Source organism: Solea senegalensis, linkage group LG6 (assembly GCF_019176455.1).
Source record: "Solea senegalensis isolate Sse05_10M linkage group LG6, IFAPA_SoseM_1, whole genome shotgun sequence".
NCBI classification, from domain to species: domain Eukaryota; kingdom Metazoa; phylum Chordata; class Actinopteri; order Pleuronectiformes; family Soleidae; genus Solea; species Solea senegalensis.
In genome coordinates, this window is record NC_058026.1 from 22,123,719 (window position 1) to 22,140,699 (window position 16,981).

At 42.5% G+C, this 16,981-nt stretch overlaps 1 protein-coding gene across 1 annotated transcript in view; it reads left to right on the plus strand.

Annotated features, from left to right (window-relative positions):
- fhip1aa (FHF complex subunit HOOK interacting protein 1Aa) overlaps positions 1 to 15,993 on the plus strand; it is a 32,560-nt gene extending 16,567 nt beyond the window's left edge. The window contains exons 2-13 of the mRNA XM_044027412.1: positions 201 to 261; positions 1,535 to 1,749; positions 5,136 to 5,816; positions 7,161 to 7,319; positions 7,439 to 7,525; positions 8,531 to 8,698; positions 9,417 to 9,496; positions 9,696 to 9,898; positions 10,804 to 11,811; positions 12,359 to 12,537; positions 12,882 to 12,999; positions 14,161 to 15,993. Coding sequence (XP_043883347.1) covers positions 1,648 to 1,749; positions 5,136 to 5,816; positions 7,161 to 7,319; positions 7,439 to 7,525; positions 8,531 to 8,698; positions 9,417 to 9,496; positions 9,696 to 9,898; positions 10,804 to 11,811; positions 12,359 to 12,537; positions 12,882 to 12,999; positions 14,161 to 14,357 — 2,982 coding nt within the window. The 5' untranslated portion in view covers positions 201 to 261; positions 1,535 to 1,647 and the 3' untranslated portion in view covers positions 14,358 to 15,993. The remainder of the gene's footprint in view (positions 1 to 200; positions 262 to 1,534; positions 1,750 to 5,135; positions 5,817 to 7,160; positions 7,320 to 7,438; positions 7,526 to 8,530; positions 8,699 to 9,416; positions 9,497 to 9,695; positions 9,899 to 10,803; positions 11,812 to 12,358; positions 12,538 to 12,881; positions 13,000 to 14,160) is intronic.
- The last annotated feature ends 988 nt before the right edge of the window (positions 15,994 to 16,981 follow it).

Genomic DNA, 16,981 nt, shown 5'->3' on the forward strand with positions numbered 1-16,981 from the left:
CCTCCCCCTCCTGCTCCCTCCTCCTTCTAACCTCCTTCCCTTGCTCCCTCCTCTCCTGGACCTCCATCCAAGTGGAGTTCGGAACAGCTTACTCATGTCCAGTCACTTCCCACCATGCCTTGCCTTTCACACGGACACTCAGTTCCTGCCTGTCGTCTTGCAGTATCTTCATATCTGCTTTTTGTGTTTTGTTACAACAGAGCAAGAATGAGGTCGTTGCCTGCCTAGAGACCTGTCTCCATTTAAGATGGTTCAGTAAAGGTATGTAACACACAAACACAGACACACACGCACACAGAGTCTGACACACTCTCCACACTTCTTCTACATTCCTTCTGAAGAATCTAACCAGCCACTACTCTCCTCTAAGTGAAAGCAGATGGTGAAAGTTGGACTCTGTACCGTGTTATGCCTAATTTTCTGTGGTGTGTGTGCTTGGTGATTGGTTGGGAAGCAGTGTTGGGGCGGGGCCTTGAAGAGTTGAATTTGTCAGCATGGCGTGCAGCTGTTGCATGTTTAACAGCGGAGTCATTTGCATTGTATTGTGTAGCAAGAAGAAGGAAAGATAGTGTATGTTGTACTGTGCTGTGAGGTGATGTTTGTATTTCTATCACTACAGGAACAGAAACTGATGTACTGAAAGTCCTGTGGTGACTGGAGTGCTACAAATATGCCTACCTTTACACCCCAGTATTCATTTAAACCTGTGATATTTGTTGCATATACTATATTCATAGTTTGCAAGTAGAGGGAATATTAGGCTAAAAGTCCTTCTACTCTGAGCCGTACTCATGAGAATGAGTTTAGGAGAATCTGAAAAAGTTTGGTATTGTTTTGGCTTTTTATTTTGAACCAGCGTTTTGGGTACAAATCTCTGTCTCCAATATCAGCCCTCTCCAAGGAAAACAGCAAATTAGTTTTTTTGAAGGAAAAGTGGGCATCTTCCAAATTTCCGTGGTGCTGATGTGAGTGTTGGAACAGAGTTCTGAAGTTGCCCACAGGCTATTTTCATCTAAAATAATATACATACTTTTTTTCATCAAAACCAGCCATGTGAGCAGTGCAGACATTGCTTGCCTGAAGATGTTGTAAATGTAACCTCATTATAATTTCCGATACGCAAAATCATTACACTTTTTTTTTTTTTTCACACATTCAGCCAAGAAGCTCACACCCGCTTGCTGTTCACCTGGTGAAGTAAACAGAATGAAGTCAGGAATCCTCTGTGGGTGTCCGAGGTATTCCAAAGTAATTTGACAGCTCAGTCTGAAGTCCAGAGAGCAGCAGGCAACTCTCTGAGCCAAAGTCGAGCAAGATGTGCCTCGACTGAGTCATCTGACACTGCCTGTTATTGTTCTTTCTCCTGCATGCCTGTCATAGCTGCTGTCTAGCCATGCAGAGTTAGAGAGGAAGAGCAATGCACTGTAATCACCAGTCATATTGTTGCATCTGTGCTGCTATTTTGTGATGTAACACTTCATAGTTCTGTGTATATGATGACTTCTGCTTGTGTGCTTCTCCTCTGGCTCCTCAGGTCCCTAGTGATTATCCCTCCTCCTGTGGTTATGGTTGCACCCAACAAGCAGTCATGAATGTCCGCCCTCTCCTGTCTATGACATGGTTTAGCTCACGTACAATCCGGTCACCATGATGGCCTCCATGGTTGCTAACGGAAACAGAGACGCCCTGGTCTTGAAAGGGGTGGATCCAGAGACCTGCATGATTGTTTTCAAAAACCACTGGGCTCAGGTAAACACCTGCACTGAATTATTACTCTCATGTCAAGAATTTATTTTAGGATATATGCTGACTCGTTTGTTGAGAGTCAGAGTGGGCTCTTGGTATAACTACAATAAGGTATTGTTATAATTAAAAAGTGGAACAAATAACTATATATTCTATAAGATTTTGTGTTACAAAGTATTATTTTTTTTTATCTAGTTTTGTCTTCATTTGCCTTTCAAGTAAGATCAGGACACCTGTTTGGAAGACAAGAGTCTTTGAAAGATTAACCTAAATCGTTAGTGAGGTTGTTCACATTCTGCCAAACTACGACAAACACTAACAGAAGAAAGTGACTGGCTAACTTCACTCCCAGCTAACTGCAGTGTGGTCATGGCCGCTGTGGAATCTTGGCAGCGTGAAACCGTCTGCCTCTGATTTTTGGCTCTTTGAAGCAGCATGTGTCCCTGTTAACCCCGGTGGGACCTGGCGGTCTGTTTCTACAGCTCCTCCCTGACTTAAATGAACAGACCTTACATTCACTGACTCACTGTAACTTGGTGCATTGAAACATGTGTCGCTAACTGTCGGCTGCTTGCGTGTCAACAACAGTGGCCGTCAGTGTGGGGTCTTGTCAGTGAGCAGGCTTTCTTTTCACAGCTATAACAAGCACACTTCCACTGTTACGAACAAAAACGAACAATGCCAAACTGTAGATCAGTTCAAAAGACTTGAAAATCCTGTGAACATGCGTTCATCTCCAACATTTAGCAAAGGAAATTTCTAAAATCTCAGTATTTAACAGAAAACTCTGGTGTATAAATTAGAGTGACCAATATTCCTCATGTGGGACTGTGGGCGGAATCTAACCCTGGTTTTCAGGGAACACTGTCCTGCATGTTTTAGATGTTGCCCTGCTCCAACACACCTGATTCAAATGGTCAGCTCGTCATCAAGCGCTGCAGACGCCTGATAACGAGAAGTTCATTTGAATCAGGTGTTTTAGAGAAGGGCAACATCTAAACCAGAATTGGGTAACACTGATCCAGAGAACCAGGAGAAAACCCCACGCATGCACAGGGAGAACGTACAAACTCCTTGTTGTGACCGATATAAACATGCTTTGGCCTCTGCCAATTGGCTGTGCTAAATGTTACTCACTGGGTCTTTAATAGTTAGACTCATTTGTCTGAATTGTTATCAGACATTATTATTGCAAGTGTTTTTTTGCGTTCCACCACCATGGTATAATGCAGTACACAGTGTTTGCAGGTGAAGACACAACATGGTGAACAGGACCAGAACCTTTTATTCATTCAGCCACAGATGGTGCATATAAAGAAGATGATCTAATTAGATTTCAATGCACCTTCTGTTTCTTTTGGATAAACTTCAGTAATTCCTCCACTCTGAGCCAATGAGTTCAAATTGATACCTCTTATGCGATATGCAAAATGTTCAGCATGGTAGAATTTTACTAACTAAATCGGATTCACCATGATTTGACTGTTTACACCACAGGTTTCTCATACGGAGTAGATGATCTGACTAGATTAGATTAGGCTTTCTTCTCTGCATTCATTTTCATGTTTTTGAACATCTAGTACTGTGGGCATATACTGTCTGTCACTAGTTTTTGAGTCATGTTAAGATATTGTCACATATTCCCTCAATCGTGATCAAAACCATGCTAAATAATATATGACTATGGACACATTTTGTTTCTTTAAAATTGGGATAAAAATTATAACCAAAAATATAAGAGACTGACTAGTCCAAGCTTGTGACTCAAGAGAGAAACTGAGTTCTCCCTTTTCCCAGATTAAAGCTTTTTCTTCACTGCTTCAGGCAAATTGACTTCAGAGTCTAATTCTCATGCTAAGTTGTTTTGTAGCCTGATTAGACTCCTCCTGACTTTGGTTTCAGTTCGGAAAACCTTGAAATCCAAGTAACTTGTGAGTAATACAGTATCTACCGTCCTTCAGAGTTGGGAGATCAGGTTGATATTCATGTCTGCGTGTATCCAGGCCTCACAGAGCTCATGGCGTTTGTTGTAACATGCAGAGTGATCCGTGCGTTGATGTGGTTGCCAAAAATCAATAGACACCACTACAGTATAGACGGCGTAGCATGGGCAGCTTGTTACTTGTCGATATGGCTCTGACTCGAATGAATGGAATGAGTCTCTGACCATTCATGTCACGTGACTGTCGATAAAATTGAGTATCATCAGCGTGGTTCTGTTCAGCGCTGTGAGCATTTATGTCGAAACTCTCTCACCCAGTGTATGTTGAAGATCCTCTTCACAGTGAGACTTTAGTTCTCAGATAATCAGTCCCAAAGAGAAGACGCTCAGACCTAGTGTGCTAGAAGTGGCTCAGTAAATAATTAAATAAAACAGAATCAAATAAAATGTAACTGAAGTGTAGTGCAGCACAAACAGTGTTGGGTTGGCAAAGTGATGCTGTCCTCCCTCATTTCAGTCATCGTCAGTCTTTACTATTTGACCTAGGGCTGCAAATAACCATTATTTTCATTCTGTCTATTATTGTTGGTTATGTTTTCATATTTCTTGTTTTGTCTGCAAACCAAAATGATTCCGTTTGAATGATTTCTTTCTTATAAGGAGCAAATAAACCAGAACATATTCCCATTTTAAGAAGCTGAAAAAAAAAAATCAGATAATTCATTTTAATTACATTTTAAAGCTGAGGCCGACGTAACATTGATCAGTCTGCACTGTGAGACCTACACTGAAATATAGAAACATCCAGCAGCTGCTCTGGAAATGGTATGCATATTTAAAGCTCCAGTGAGTAACTTCTGTCACACCCCCTCGGAGGAATTCTAAGTAATTATCAAAACACTGGCAGGGCATGTACATGACATATGCCTAACCTCCTGTCCTTTGTAGCTTTTGTCATTCCCTTCCACGTCACTACGGGAGGAAGCCCCGACCGCAATCCTTATGTCCACTAAGTAAAATCTTTGGCTCATCCTCAGACCTTTCACTTCAGTCGTAGTTGGACATTTTGAACCGGACAGATCCCTGAGGCTCAAGCCACTGGGTCAGACTTCACTCGGCCGAGGCAGAGGCTTTTTTTTTTTTCCATCCGCCATGCACAGTTCTCTTGTGACCTGCCAGCTATTGTCATGGTAGCAGTGGCAGGCGAGGGACACTGGCTCCTTTATTGTGACTCTGGTTTCTATGCAGTGGGCACACAAGGGAGGGACAGAAATCACAAAGGACTGTTTCACTGTGTTTGCCATCAAACTGAGTTTATCTGTACTGTGCTACTAGATTATTTGGCCCTCATAGTTTTTGATACTCAGCCTGTCATGAACAAAGAATATAATTGATTTGACACCTATAAGCACATTTTTGTGATTCTGTGTTCTCGTGTTCTCTGTAGGTGGTGAAGATCCTAGAAAAGCACGACCCCCTACGCAGCAGTTCCACCGTTCACCCCCTGAGTGTCCTCAGCCTCAGTGCTGGCTCTAGCGGTGGCTCTCGCTTTGGTCCCGTCCCCGGAGATGAAGCGAGTGCCGTGCAGAACTATGTTGAGCACATGCTGTTCCTCCTGATTGAGGAGGAGTGCGGCCAAGGCGGCGCTATGGGCCCCATCCTGGAGTTTGTTGTGATGGAAAACGTGATGGAGCGTCTCTTTGTGTGGAGCCTTCGCCGGGAGTTCACGGACGACATGAAGCTGGAGCAGCTGAAGATGTACGAGATGCTGGTGGGACAGGCGCACCAGCCGCTGCTGCACCACAAACCCATCCTGCGGCCGCTCATGATGCTGCTGTCGTCCTGCTCCAGCACGGCAGAGCCTGCGGTCGAGGCTGAGCTGGTGCTGCTGCTCAACCAGCTGTGCTGCGTTCTGGCAAAAGACCCTTCAATTCTGGAGCTGTTTTTCCACACCAGTGAGGATCAGGGGGCCACCAACTTCCTAATTTTCTCCCTCCTCATCCCCTTCATCCACAGAGAGGGCACAGTGGGCCAGCAGGCCAGAGATGCTCTGCTGCTCATTATGTCGCTGTCTGCTGAGAACGAGCGAGTGGCCAAACACATCGCAGAGAACACATTCTTCTGCCCGGTCAGTCACCAGTACTGAATTACTTCTCCCTTTTTTGCACCCAGGCACTTTGTGATGTTTAACACTTCCTCTTTTTAAGTATCCCAAATCTTTGGTAAAAGGAATTATCATAATTTTTTAGCTTTTTTCAGGCCAAAAATATGCAGAAGAATTAATGGACCCACTAAGGTTAAAACACCGTTGTCACTGAATGTTATAAATGCCTGACATTCATAAGGTAATGGCACATTTGTGAGGGAATTCTATGTAAATTATACAGTTTACCCACAGCTGCAAAGAAAAATGTCTTTTGATGCAATGCCAGCTGGGAAAAAAAGGAGAATGTATTTAATTGTTCCACTGGCAGTCTATGAGGATAAACCTATAGAGGATGTATATATATAAATGCCAGACTAATGATGCACTGATTTTACAGTTAAATCGGACTGAGCTGATATAGGCTTTGTTGTTGCCTCAGACCAAATTCACAAAAAAAAAAGAGATAAATCATACCTGTTATGTGGAGAGTTAGTTGACATGATTGCATTAATTAGCAATCTTATTACCATATCATGGTTGTTATTGCAGGAGTGTTAGCGGCCATAAACCACTTTGATGCTTAAATATTCATCACGTTTCCTGAGCTGACCTTTAGGAGGCATAAATTCTCAGGAGTGCTATTTCATTGTGCATGGAGGAGGCTGCTGCTGCTGCAGTGCTTTGCTTACATCGGCAATACATTATCAAAATGCTGAAAAGATGAAATGATTTACGATAATGTGCAGTGAGAAGTAAAACACGGGTGTAAGTCTGTTGTAAAAGCCAAAGGTAAACGTGACAGCGGAGACGTGGTGCGCAACCTGCCTCATTAATCTGTGATTAAACCCATTAGTTTCTCTCTAAGCAGTTTACGTTTCAGTAGGCGGCGTTTATCAGGTGATATTTCTTTTTACAGCGCAGCCTGCTTTTTCTACGGTACAGGGAAAATGTATTAGAGGACTTTTATAAACAAATATTCTTAAACTATCCTTAAATCATGAAAATGAAACGTTTTTGAAGACACTAATTACCGGAGAAGAGATAATCAAAACCTGGGTGTGGGTGAGACGTGACAGTGTTGTTGTTCTGCTTCCATTATGCGTTCATTTAAATCACAACTCACATGTCACTGCATAACTAACTGTATCCCTGGGAATGTGACAAATACCTATTCCTTAAATCTTACAATTTACAGCCAAAAAAAAAAAATGGAATCACCACTATTTTTCATATGATTCATTTTTAAATTGACCAATAGTTGTGTGCCCTTATCTGGTCTAATGAAATGAAAAACTGTACTTGATATTGACACTACTCTCACTTCAGGTACTGGCCACAGGGCTGAGCGGCCTGTACTCATCCCTCCCCACCAAGCTGGAGGTTCCCAATGAAGAGTGGCACTGCCTCCACAGAGAGGACTGGCTCCAGATGCCACCACTTGTCCAGTTTCTCAACTCACTGGAATTCTGTAACGCTGTTATTCAGGTGAACATGTGTGACACACACTCACACACGTCTCTGCCACATGACAAATGTTAATGGATGTGAGCTTCTGTTTGATGACATTCTTGCCTGACATGCATTTTAACGTTGACTGTTCAAAGGTGGCCCACTCTGTTATCAGAGACCAGCTGGTTGGTTACATATACAACGGATTCCTCTTACCTGTCTTAGCACCAGCTCTTCACAAGGTCAGTGCTCTTTTTCCTCTTCCTCTTACAAATGTAGTGTATTCCAAGTGGAAATCAGTAATAAAGCGTTGTTGTGTGGGGCTCTTCAGCCACTACCAACTTACAGTGAGTGCTTTGTAAAATGTCTCCTAGAAAATGATGGCACATTTAATTAAAATCTAATAAATGCCCAGAGGAGGCTGTCAATAGAGGTGAAATATTTGAGACTGTAATTAAAACATTTTACACAGTGGCGATTAAGCCCGTCAGCTCCATATGTCTCTCTCAGGTTTGGATCTTATGTCGCCTGGCAACATTGCTGTCCTGCACACAGGAAGTGATTCATTTAATGTCAAGATAATGTAATTGTAACGCTCAGAAAACCCAGTCGTTCAGCAGTTTGCTGGGATAAGCAATTCTTGTCCCCGCCCACCCCGGTGATGTTGCTGTATACATACAAACGCTCCCTCACTAAGGTCTGATAGTTTTGCTGGACAGGACCTCTTTTCAGATGGAGGAGGCAGCATACAAATAGTACTACATCTTTTCTGTTTATAAAGACCAAACAAAGTGTGATCCATGGAAGAGAGGTCCAAGTTGTTGAATCATATCGATCAGGCTGCTAAACTCGGATAGCTGTCATTTTAATCTAGATTTTTTTGTTTCTTTTTAAACCTAGACATGCACTTTATTTATTTATTGCATGACTAACAGAATGTATTATTTGACCAAGGTGTCAGTTACCTAATCTGTTGATGGTGTTTGTTGTTAATTGTGAAGGCTGGCTGAATGTAATGCAGAATATGGCGAGCAGCAAATGTATTGTCCGTTGGGGATCAATAAAGTTGTCTGAATCTGAATCAAAGGCAAAACAATAACCTCTACAATCACCAAAAGTAATAAACAGTATGTACTCACGTTTGTGTAACAGTCTACATATAAAGTATCAACATTCAGTGTAGACATGTTCCAAAGTTACACGAACGAACACTCACTCACTCACTGCTCTCACTTCTCTCCGTGCAGCTGACTCTAGAGGAGGTCATGGCCACCACAGCTTACCTCGACCTCTTTTTGAGAAGTGTTTCTGAGCCTTCCCTGCTGCAGACGTTCCTTTCCTTCATCCTCCTCCACCAACACGAGGGTGTCCACATCTTGGACACCCTGGTCAGCCGCATCAACACCCCCTTCCAGGTAAAGTCACAGGGACAAAAGGCTTTAAACTCACACATTGTTCACTAAACACAAAGCACAACTTCAGTGCAGGCTTCTCTGATTTTAATATGAACCTAGAGGCTCTCGGGGACATTGTCGGTACAAAGCTCAGAGATTGTTGCCGTGGTGATGCTTTGTTGCGTTGGCTTATCCTGTTACTAAAGGCAGCCAGTATTGGCAGCTTAAAACAGTCCTGCATGTCAGGCAGTCTGGGTTAACTACTGTATATTAGCAGAACTGAATAAATAGTGTGTCTTTCAGAGAGTGTGAGTGTGTAATTGGCTCAGGGAGTTCCCTCCAATGCTCGCAGTGTTGCAGCATGCATGCATTTTAATACTTGTACACAAGCGGTACAAATTGATTCTAGCTCCTACCTTGTGGCTTAACGGTTGCTTGTGCACCAGATAGACTTGACTTCCTTCATGACAGTTATATATTTGACACATAATAGCCTCAGCAGGCCCTTCTTTTGAAATACCTGTTAATGGTAAATGCAACCAATAAAAGTCATGTTCCACCTGCCAAAAAAGTGATTAGCCCCTTCCTTGTGGCTGCATGCAGCCAACCCTCACTATTGATTTCATTTTGTTTTACAATATGCAGTACTATGTTAAAAAAACAACATTAGAAACCATTCCCCCTGTCATCCATAATACATCTAATACGCTTTCTTTTCTCTTTCCGTTGAATTCTCCAGCTGGGAACTGTGTCGCTGGCGCTCTTCCGCACTCTGATTGGCTTACACTGTGAAGATGTGATGCTGCAGCTCGTACTGAGGTGAGTGGCTCGCATTCTTATGAAGCCTGCTTCATCTAATTGGTTTATGATATGATGAGCTTTTACTCTCTTCCTTCCACCATGCAGACTTGTTTAACATCTGTCTGCTCACTTATCCCCCCCTGCTACCCCCCAGGTCTCACTCGTACGACCACCCACAGGTTTTCCTAACAGGATCTGTTCAAATCTAACTCCTCAGGTACTTGATCCCCTGTAATCACATCATGTTGAGTCAGAGACGTGTGCTGAGGGAGAGGGACTGCTACTCCGTGTCAGCAGCCAAGATCCTGGCTTTAACGCCGTCCTGCTGTTCTCCTGATCACAGCCCTCCTCCGCTCCGGCAGCTGGACTCCATCCTTTTTTCCAAGGGTGGAGAGACTTCCAGTAACGCTGACACTACAGGTAAGAGGCAAGACAATGAGGGTTTCTTAACGTTTCTACTCTATTTCAACTTTGATCTTGTTTGTTGAGATTTTTTCGATGCTGCTGCCTTCTCAAAATATCTGCAAGTCATTATTTTGAGTTATATTGGAATAAATCTTATTATCCTAATTGAAAGTCTACCCAAGTTGAGTTTAGCAGTTTCAGTAACAACCTCTGAGAAGCCTTAATACTTTTCGTTCAGTACGTTCATGCTGCAGATTAGTCAAAGTGAGTCAAGGCAACATTTTTTATAGTGGACATTTAAAAACAACCAAGGTTGACCAAAGTGCTTTACAGCAGCATAAAAGATACAAAGCATAAACTCAATGAAAATACAAGGCAGGTTTTACAATTTATAATCCCATTCAAGTGACTGTTTTATTTGGAAGCTCAGTTATAAGGATGCACTTTCAAAACAAATGTCATAAAAAGGGGAATTAAATGTCTTTAAATAAATAAATAAATAACATAATATAATAATTTCTTTTTTTCTCTTTTTTTGCAATTGTCTCTTATTTCAATCTCTTGTTTTTACAACTCTATCTTATCTGATTTTAACTGTGTGTGTTTTTGTATTTCTTAATGTCTCTCTTTATGATTTTATGTTAACTTCCACATTGGTGGGCGATACTATTCTATTCTAAAAGAATTATAATAGAAATGTATTATTAATTTACATTTGGTTCACAACAGTGCAGAGAAACTGTTGATCTGCATATAAACATACAACAAGGTTAATGATGAGTATTCTACCAAACGTCTCCTGCTGTTGCGCTGTATTACATCACTTTGCCTCCTGTAGTTACATGTCAGAGTCATTAGATCTTCTCTGTGTGAGACGCTGCCAACCGTCTATATCAACACTTCCTCTCTGTTTTTCTTAGAGGAGAAAGAGAGCTTCTCAGAAGAGGATGATCATAACTCCTGCACCATCGGGTCAGAGGTCTACCTTGATGTCAGTTACCTTCATTACCTCTGCGATGCCCAACTGAGCATCAGCAGCTGCATACGGGCCTGCCAGGTGTGGTCGGCCCCGTATGACGGCGAGGACCCGCCTCCTGAGAAATACCAGCCCGGCGTCCTCGAGGAGCCCTGGCTCAAGAGCAGGCAAGCACAGGTTGCGCTCAAGAGAGTTCCACAGCCGCTGGCACCGCAAACTAAACCCTGCCCACCGCCGAACGCGGAGATGCCCGCCACCAACCAGCTGGAGCTGGAGTGGGATGATAGTTACGACGTGTGTGCGGTTCAGACTGCAGAGACGCCAGCGGAGAGCAAACCTCCACAGCCGCCTGCCGCTGAGCCGCCAAAGCACATCCAGGAGTTGAGAAGAACGACCATCATGTTGGTGAAAGGCTCGTATATTGAGGAGAATGAGTTCCAGGATGACGTCATGGTCTACAATCTTATCGCCAAGAAGGACTCTAAAGACGTCGACCGTCGAAAGCAGCAACGTAGCGTGTCGCAATCAGAATCACTCCATCCAAGCTCCGAGGATGTTGCCCTTAAAAATGGACTAAATCTAACACTTCCACCCGCCGTGATGGCTGATAACAGTAAGAACAGCTCGGACACAAAGGTCAAAGTTCAAACCGATTGTAATTCAAACCTCCAAAACACAACTGCGGCGGAGTTGGGCGACGACCTTCTGGCTCAGTACGAGGAGCTCATTCGTACACTGGACACACAAGCAGGTGGGAAGCTGGCCAAAGCCGAAGGAGAGTCGAAGAAGCCCGTCACACCTGTGGAGGATGGTGAAGAAGAGGAGGAGGAGGAGGACATGGATTTCACCTCCTTCTCTGCCGAAACACCAGAACCTGAGAAACTGCAGTCGCCATTCGGGAGCAAGTTTCGTAGCGGAAGTACAAGCAGGAACCATTCAGTGCCTTTCACAGGTCAGTGAAAAGGGTAGTTTGGTTGTATGGGCCACTGATGCATTGTCAGCACTGTCAGTGTTACTTCAATACTTCTTTGTTTGGATGTGGTCAGTTTGTTTGCCACAAACTGACCACATGAGACAGCAGTTCAAAAGCAGCTCCTGATTTTCTCAATGGACTTTGATGCAGTTCACACGCTTCAGTATCCTGCTGGAAAAGGCTGTTTAACTACATCATAGACTTGAGCTGAAATAGGTTTTGTGAGGTGAGGCTTTTGTTAAGTGGATGAAAAGTGTAAAGTGGATGTTTTTCTTTTTTTGCCATAGCTGGCAGCCATGTTTTCAGTCCAAGTGACTACGCCTAGTCTGGGTCTTGACAATTCCGGCAGTAATTCATGCAAATTCACTTAAAAAAAGAACTATCATCCATCCATCTACTGCTTTATCCTCCACATGAGGGTCATGTGCCAGCGATATCACACACGTTTAGTCTGCAGCAGCCTCAGCATTCACCACAAATGACATTTGGACAGGAAAACTAAACCTCGTCATTTCACTTCCCGCAGGTCCGTTCATCAGCGTGCTGTTGTCTCGTCTGGAGAACATGCTCTCCAACACTCTCTATGTCAACTTGCTGCTGACGGGCATCCTGACTCAGCTGGCGACCTACCCTCAGCCTCTGCTGCGCTCGTTCCTGCTCAACACCAACCTGGTGTTTCAGCCGACTGTTCGCTCGCTGTACCAGGTAACACAAACACGTGTGTGTCTGCATGTGGAGATGGGCTTTCATTCTGACACCTCATCAAATGAACAAAAGGAAAAACGGATTAAGCACTTGTGCCGTTGCTGAGGATGTTGAAACTTGCTGCTTGTTTTGTTGGAGGCTGAAAATGGGAGTAAAATATACTGTTTGATAATTGAAGCACTTAGATGTAAGTCAAATAAAAGTTATTTCATGTTTAGCCAAATGTCAGACTAACAGGCTGTAGAACTCAGATTTCAAGGTTGTTCTTGTTAGTTTAGTGGTGGTTAGATTAGTGTAAATCCTGCAGATGTGACTGTAATCCTTTCTTTCTTTCTTTTCCTCAGGTACTAGCCACTGTGAAGAACCAGATAGAAGAGTTGGCTTCCACCAAAAAGGACTTTCCAGAGCTGATCACTGCGGCTCAGCACTGGCTGCTGGCCAGGGAGACGATCGTAGCAGCAGGTAACCAAACAACTGTGACATAACAAAGAGTAGTTTTTACTCTTTATGTCACTTTATGTCACTGATGTTTGATTATGGAACCACACATACAATCAAATCCCATCCAAAAAAAACAACCACAGCTGAAGCAAAGTGCTGTACATCAGAGATAAATAAAACAAATTCAGTATAAAAACACAACACCTAATAGATCTAAGAACAAACAGTAAGTAAAATACTGTAGAAAGTTTAAAAACTACACAACGAAACAAGTCACACAATAAAGATAAAACCAAATGTCTAAGACGGTGTTTCCCAACCCTGGGGGAACACAGGCCTGCATGTTTTACACGCTCCGACACACCTGATTCAAATGAACAGCTCGTTATCAGGCGTGTGCAGAGCTTGATGACGAGCTGACCATTTGAATCAGATGTGTCCAAACTGAGGTGCCTGACATACAGTTTACACACACACACGCACCTGTAATAACATGAAAACGGTATCCGTATAAAGTAAATCATTCAATAAAATAAAGGAGAAAAATAAAAGTCGTTTGAGAACTGAGTGCACTTACAAAATCATGCTTTTAAAAAAGAGATTTTAGTCACATTCTAATTTACTTTACAAAAACAAGTTAAAACTGTATTCTGATGAAAATAATATTGTTTGGGGTAAATCTTTGGCAACATTTCTGCCATCGTTTGAAGATTAGAAACACCAACGACACTGACGCCAAGTTCCTCAGTTTCACTTAATTGTTAAGAATATTTGATATATTGAATATATTTCCTATCTGTGTGTGTGTGTATGTGCGTGCATGTGCCGGCTCCTGTTGGGAAATGAGAATAAATTCTACTTGATTTTGTTAAGTCATGTGTCTTTGCAGTTGAAGAAGTATCTCAACGAAGCCCCAGAGTTCCAGGCCTGTTTTTGAACTGGATTCCCTGTGGTTTCACAGTTGTATAAGCTGCAAAGAAAAATGTTGGAACTATGTTTGTGAGAGGATAAAAAGAGATGAAGAGGAGGAATTTTAAAAAAGAATTTCTTACAGAAAAAGCACATCCTATCATTTTCGGTTAAATTATTCATACAAAAAGGAGAACTCATTAGCAGGAATATATTGTGTTTACAGGGCACTTCATGAAATTAAAACATCTAACATTCACACGTTTCTCTCAGACAAAAACAGCGGCAGTGGCTCCGCCCACAGCGAGGCGGGGAAGATGCTGAAGAGTTCGCCGCCGCCGAAACCCAAAGCCATCTCGCTCGATCGCACAGAAGTCTTCGCTACCGTCCTCTTCACGGAATTCCTCAAAGAACTGGCTGCAGTTGCACAAGAGCACTCCATCTTATCTTACATTCCTATGGAAGAGTAACACGTCCCTGAAGGCCTCTGCCGCGAGTTTTTAAAAAAAATAGACACTTTTATGGTGGCTTTTCTACTTTTTTCTCTTTCAGGCACTACTTGATGAAGAAACCTCTCAGATGCGGCAGTTTATGCGACTGCTTTTTAACAGATATTTATTTTTATGAGCAAAGACAATCACTTTGATGTCACCTTTCTACTTCTGTTAAATGTGAGGTTTCCTGCTCGCTGAAGCGTGCGCGATAGTCCAGTAACGGTCAGCAGGGCGAGCTGCACGTCGAAACACAACCAAAGACTGTAAACGTCACGAGTGCAGCAGACGAGCAGCCGCGTCGGCATCGACGCAGCCTAACTCACGTGTAACTGCTCTGCGTCTCTAACGTCAGTTTAAAGTTGGGGGTTTGTTTGTTTCCCGGTCAGTTCATGTTGGTACCTCAGGAGTTCTCTTGTCTCACTTTGGGTGAAGACATTTTCCCACAGTGCACTTGTTTCTCACATGACTGGGCTCCACAAAAACACGGTGTACACTATATTTAAGATGCCTTACGTTAGTGATGCCTTTATAATGTACATATTGTAAGAAGACTATGCAAATCGTTATGCAACATTTTGGGTCTAATTAAGTTTAGCATATTTTCAGAACGGGGCTGGGTATTTAAGCTTTCTTGCGTTTGTATTGCCATATTTTTTCCTTTCTTTATTTTTGACTGGTTTGTCACTTCCTTTTGGCGTAGATGTCGTCGTCGTCGTGTGGGGTGTTTTAGTCGCGGTGACACTTTTAGAAAGGTCAGATTGTCACACTTTACCCGAGGAGAACATGCCTTTATTTTTAATCCACACTGTTTTGAAAATGAGATTTAATATAAGAGATATATTTTGTTACAAAGTATACCTCGGTTCATTTTTTTTTTTTTTCTTCCAGGAAATAAATAGTTTTAAATACTTTGCTTTACAAAGAAGTTTATTTTTCAGAAAAAAAAACGCAGTGTAAAAGTGAGGTCACATGTTTACTGTCAACATCACTCCATCGCCGTCCTGTTCCACAAACAACTTAAGACAAAGATAAAAGAAATATAAAAGATAAAACATATAGTGTGGACATAGTGTCAAACACTGAGATAATGGACTGCTTTGAGTAAATCTATAGAAGAAATGTGCTGTAGCATTATGAGTAAATATATATATTTAGATCTTTTATGTTTTGAATCTGGATTTCGTTTTCGTTCCCATTTGAATCCATCCAGTTTCTGCTTTGTTTTGAAGGCATTGATTTATACAGTAGGAAACTTCTGTCATTTTCTTTTCTCTTTTTGTTCCAAAGAAAATGTCTTTAGAAATGTGGATTTGTCCGAATCGAAGCTGCAAAGGTACGAGAATGTCGCGGAGCACTTTATCGGCTCTGTCGTACAACGATGTCACTCGCGCGGCCGTTCATATAGCGCAGCTTCAGCCTCGTCGCTGCTCTGACAATCACGCGGTTCAGAACAGGTTCATACGGGTTGTGGAGCAGTTTCTGTCTCGGCAGCTTCCAAAGATTCATCCTCTCTCTCGTACAGTTTGGTACTCAGAGACCGATCAGGTTGCTGTTTGTTTTTGATATCTGAAGGCAAGCCTCGTTCAATAAAGACAATTTCTGGTAAAGGAAACTGAATGCACTTGATGTGTTGACTTTTCCCCCCCGCACACCTCACGTCAAGCTTTCTAAAGAGAAAAGCTCATTTTGAAGTTTCACCTGACACCTTGCTTTCGTGCCAGAGTTGTTTCACAGCTTTTTGTTCCTGTTCGCACCATTTAATACACATTTCCTTTACGAAGGGCCTTTTCCCCCCAGAGAGACTTTGTTCTTAACTAGGTCTCTCTCTTCCTTTGCATGCGATGACTATGGCACAGCGGAGGTGAAGCAAGCAGAGAAACTGACCTCTTTGAAAACCGTACCGTTTGATGCTTGTGTATACAAACAGATTCTTACACGGGGCTAAAAACTGCGGCAGACTAAACCAAATGTGGTGTAAACGGGGAAAAAGATGAAATCACAACCACCTCTCATTTATGGCCACATCACCTGACATCCTTAGAAACAAAGTCTCCAGGGAACGTGTTCCGTCGTAGTGTCAGGACAATTAAAGCTCCAGTAGCTTCAGAGAATGTGTCGTAACAACAGTCTCACAGAAACTTTACACCGTCTTTTGACTGAAGTGACATTTTATACATAAACTCTCAAAACACTCTGAAAACGATTCCACCAACATTTCACAAACTTCCTGTGTATTCATTACAAAGGAGGAGTATAAAGTATAAGAGCTGCACCTCTGTCATTTGTATGAAAGTACATCATTTAATGCACCACAGTGCAGAACATGCTACAGCACAACTAACGCAAATCAACCACAAGAGGGCGCTCACTGACTTCTTTCACGTCAGTGTTGCTTCTCCTCATGAGCGACGGCAGCCTTTTGTACTCACTCCATCATTACCATGTCTGTACATGTAATGATATACTGTACCTGTTTAAAAGAAAGAAAGAAAGAGATTCTAATTCCACTTTTCTTCCTCTCAGGACCATTTAACTTAACGTTAGATTCATTTCACGTACACTGGCCACTCCCACAAAACACTTACTCACTCTTAATATTT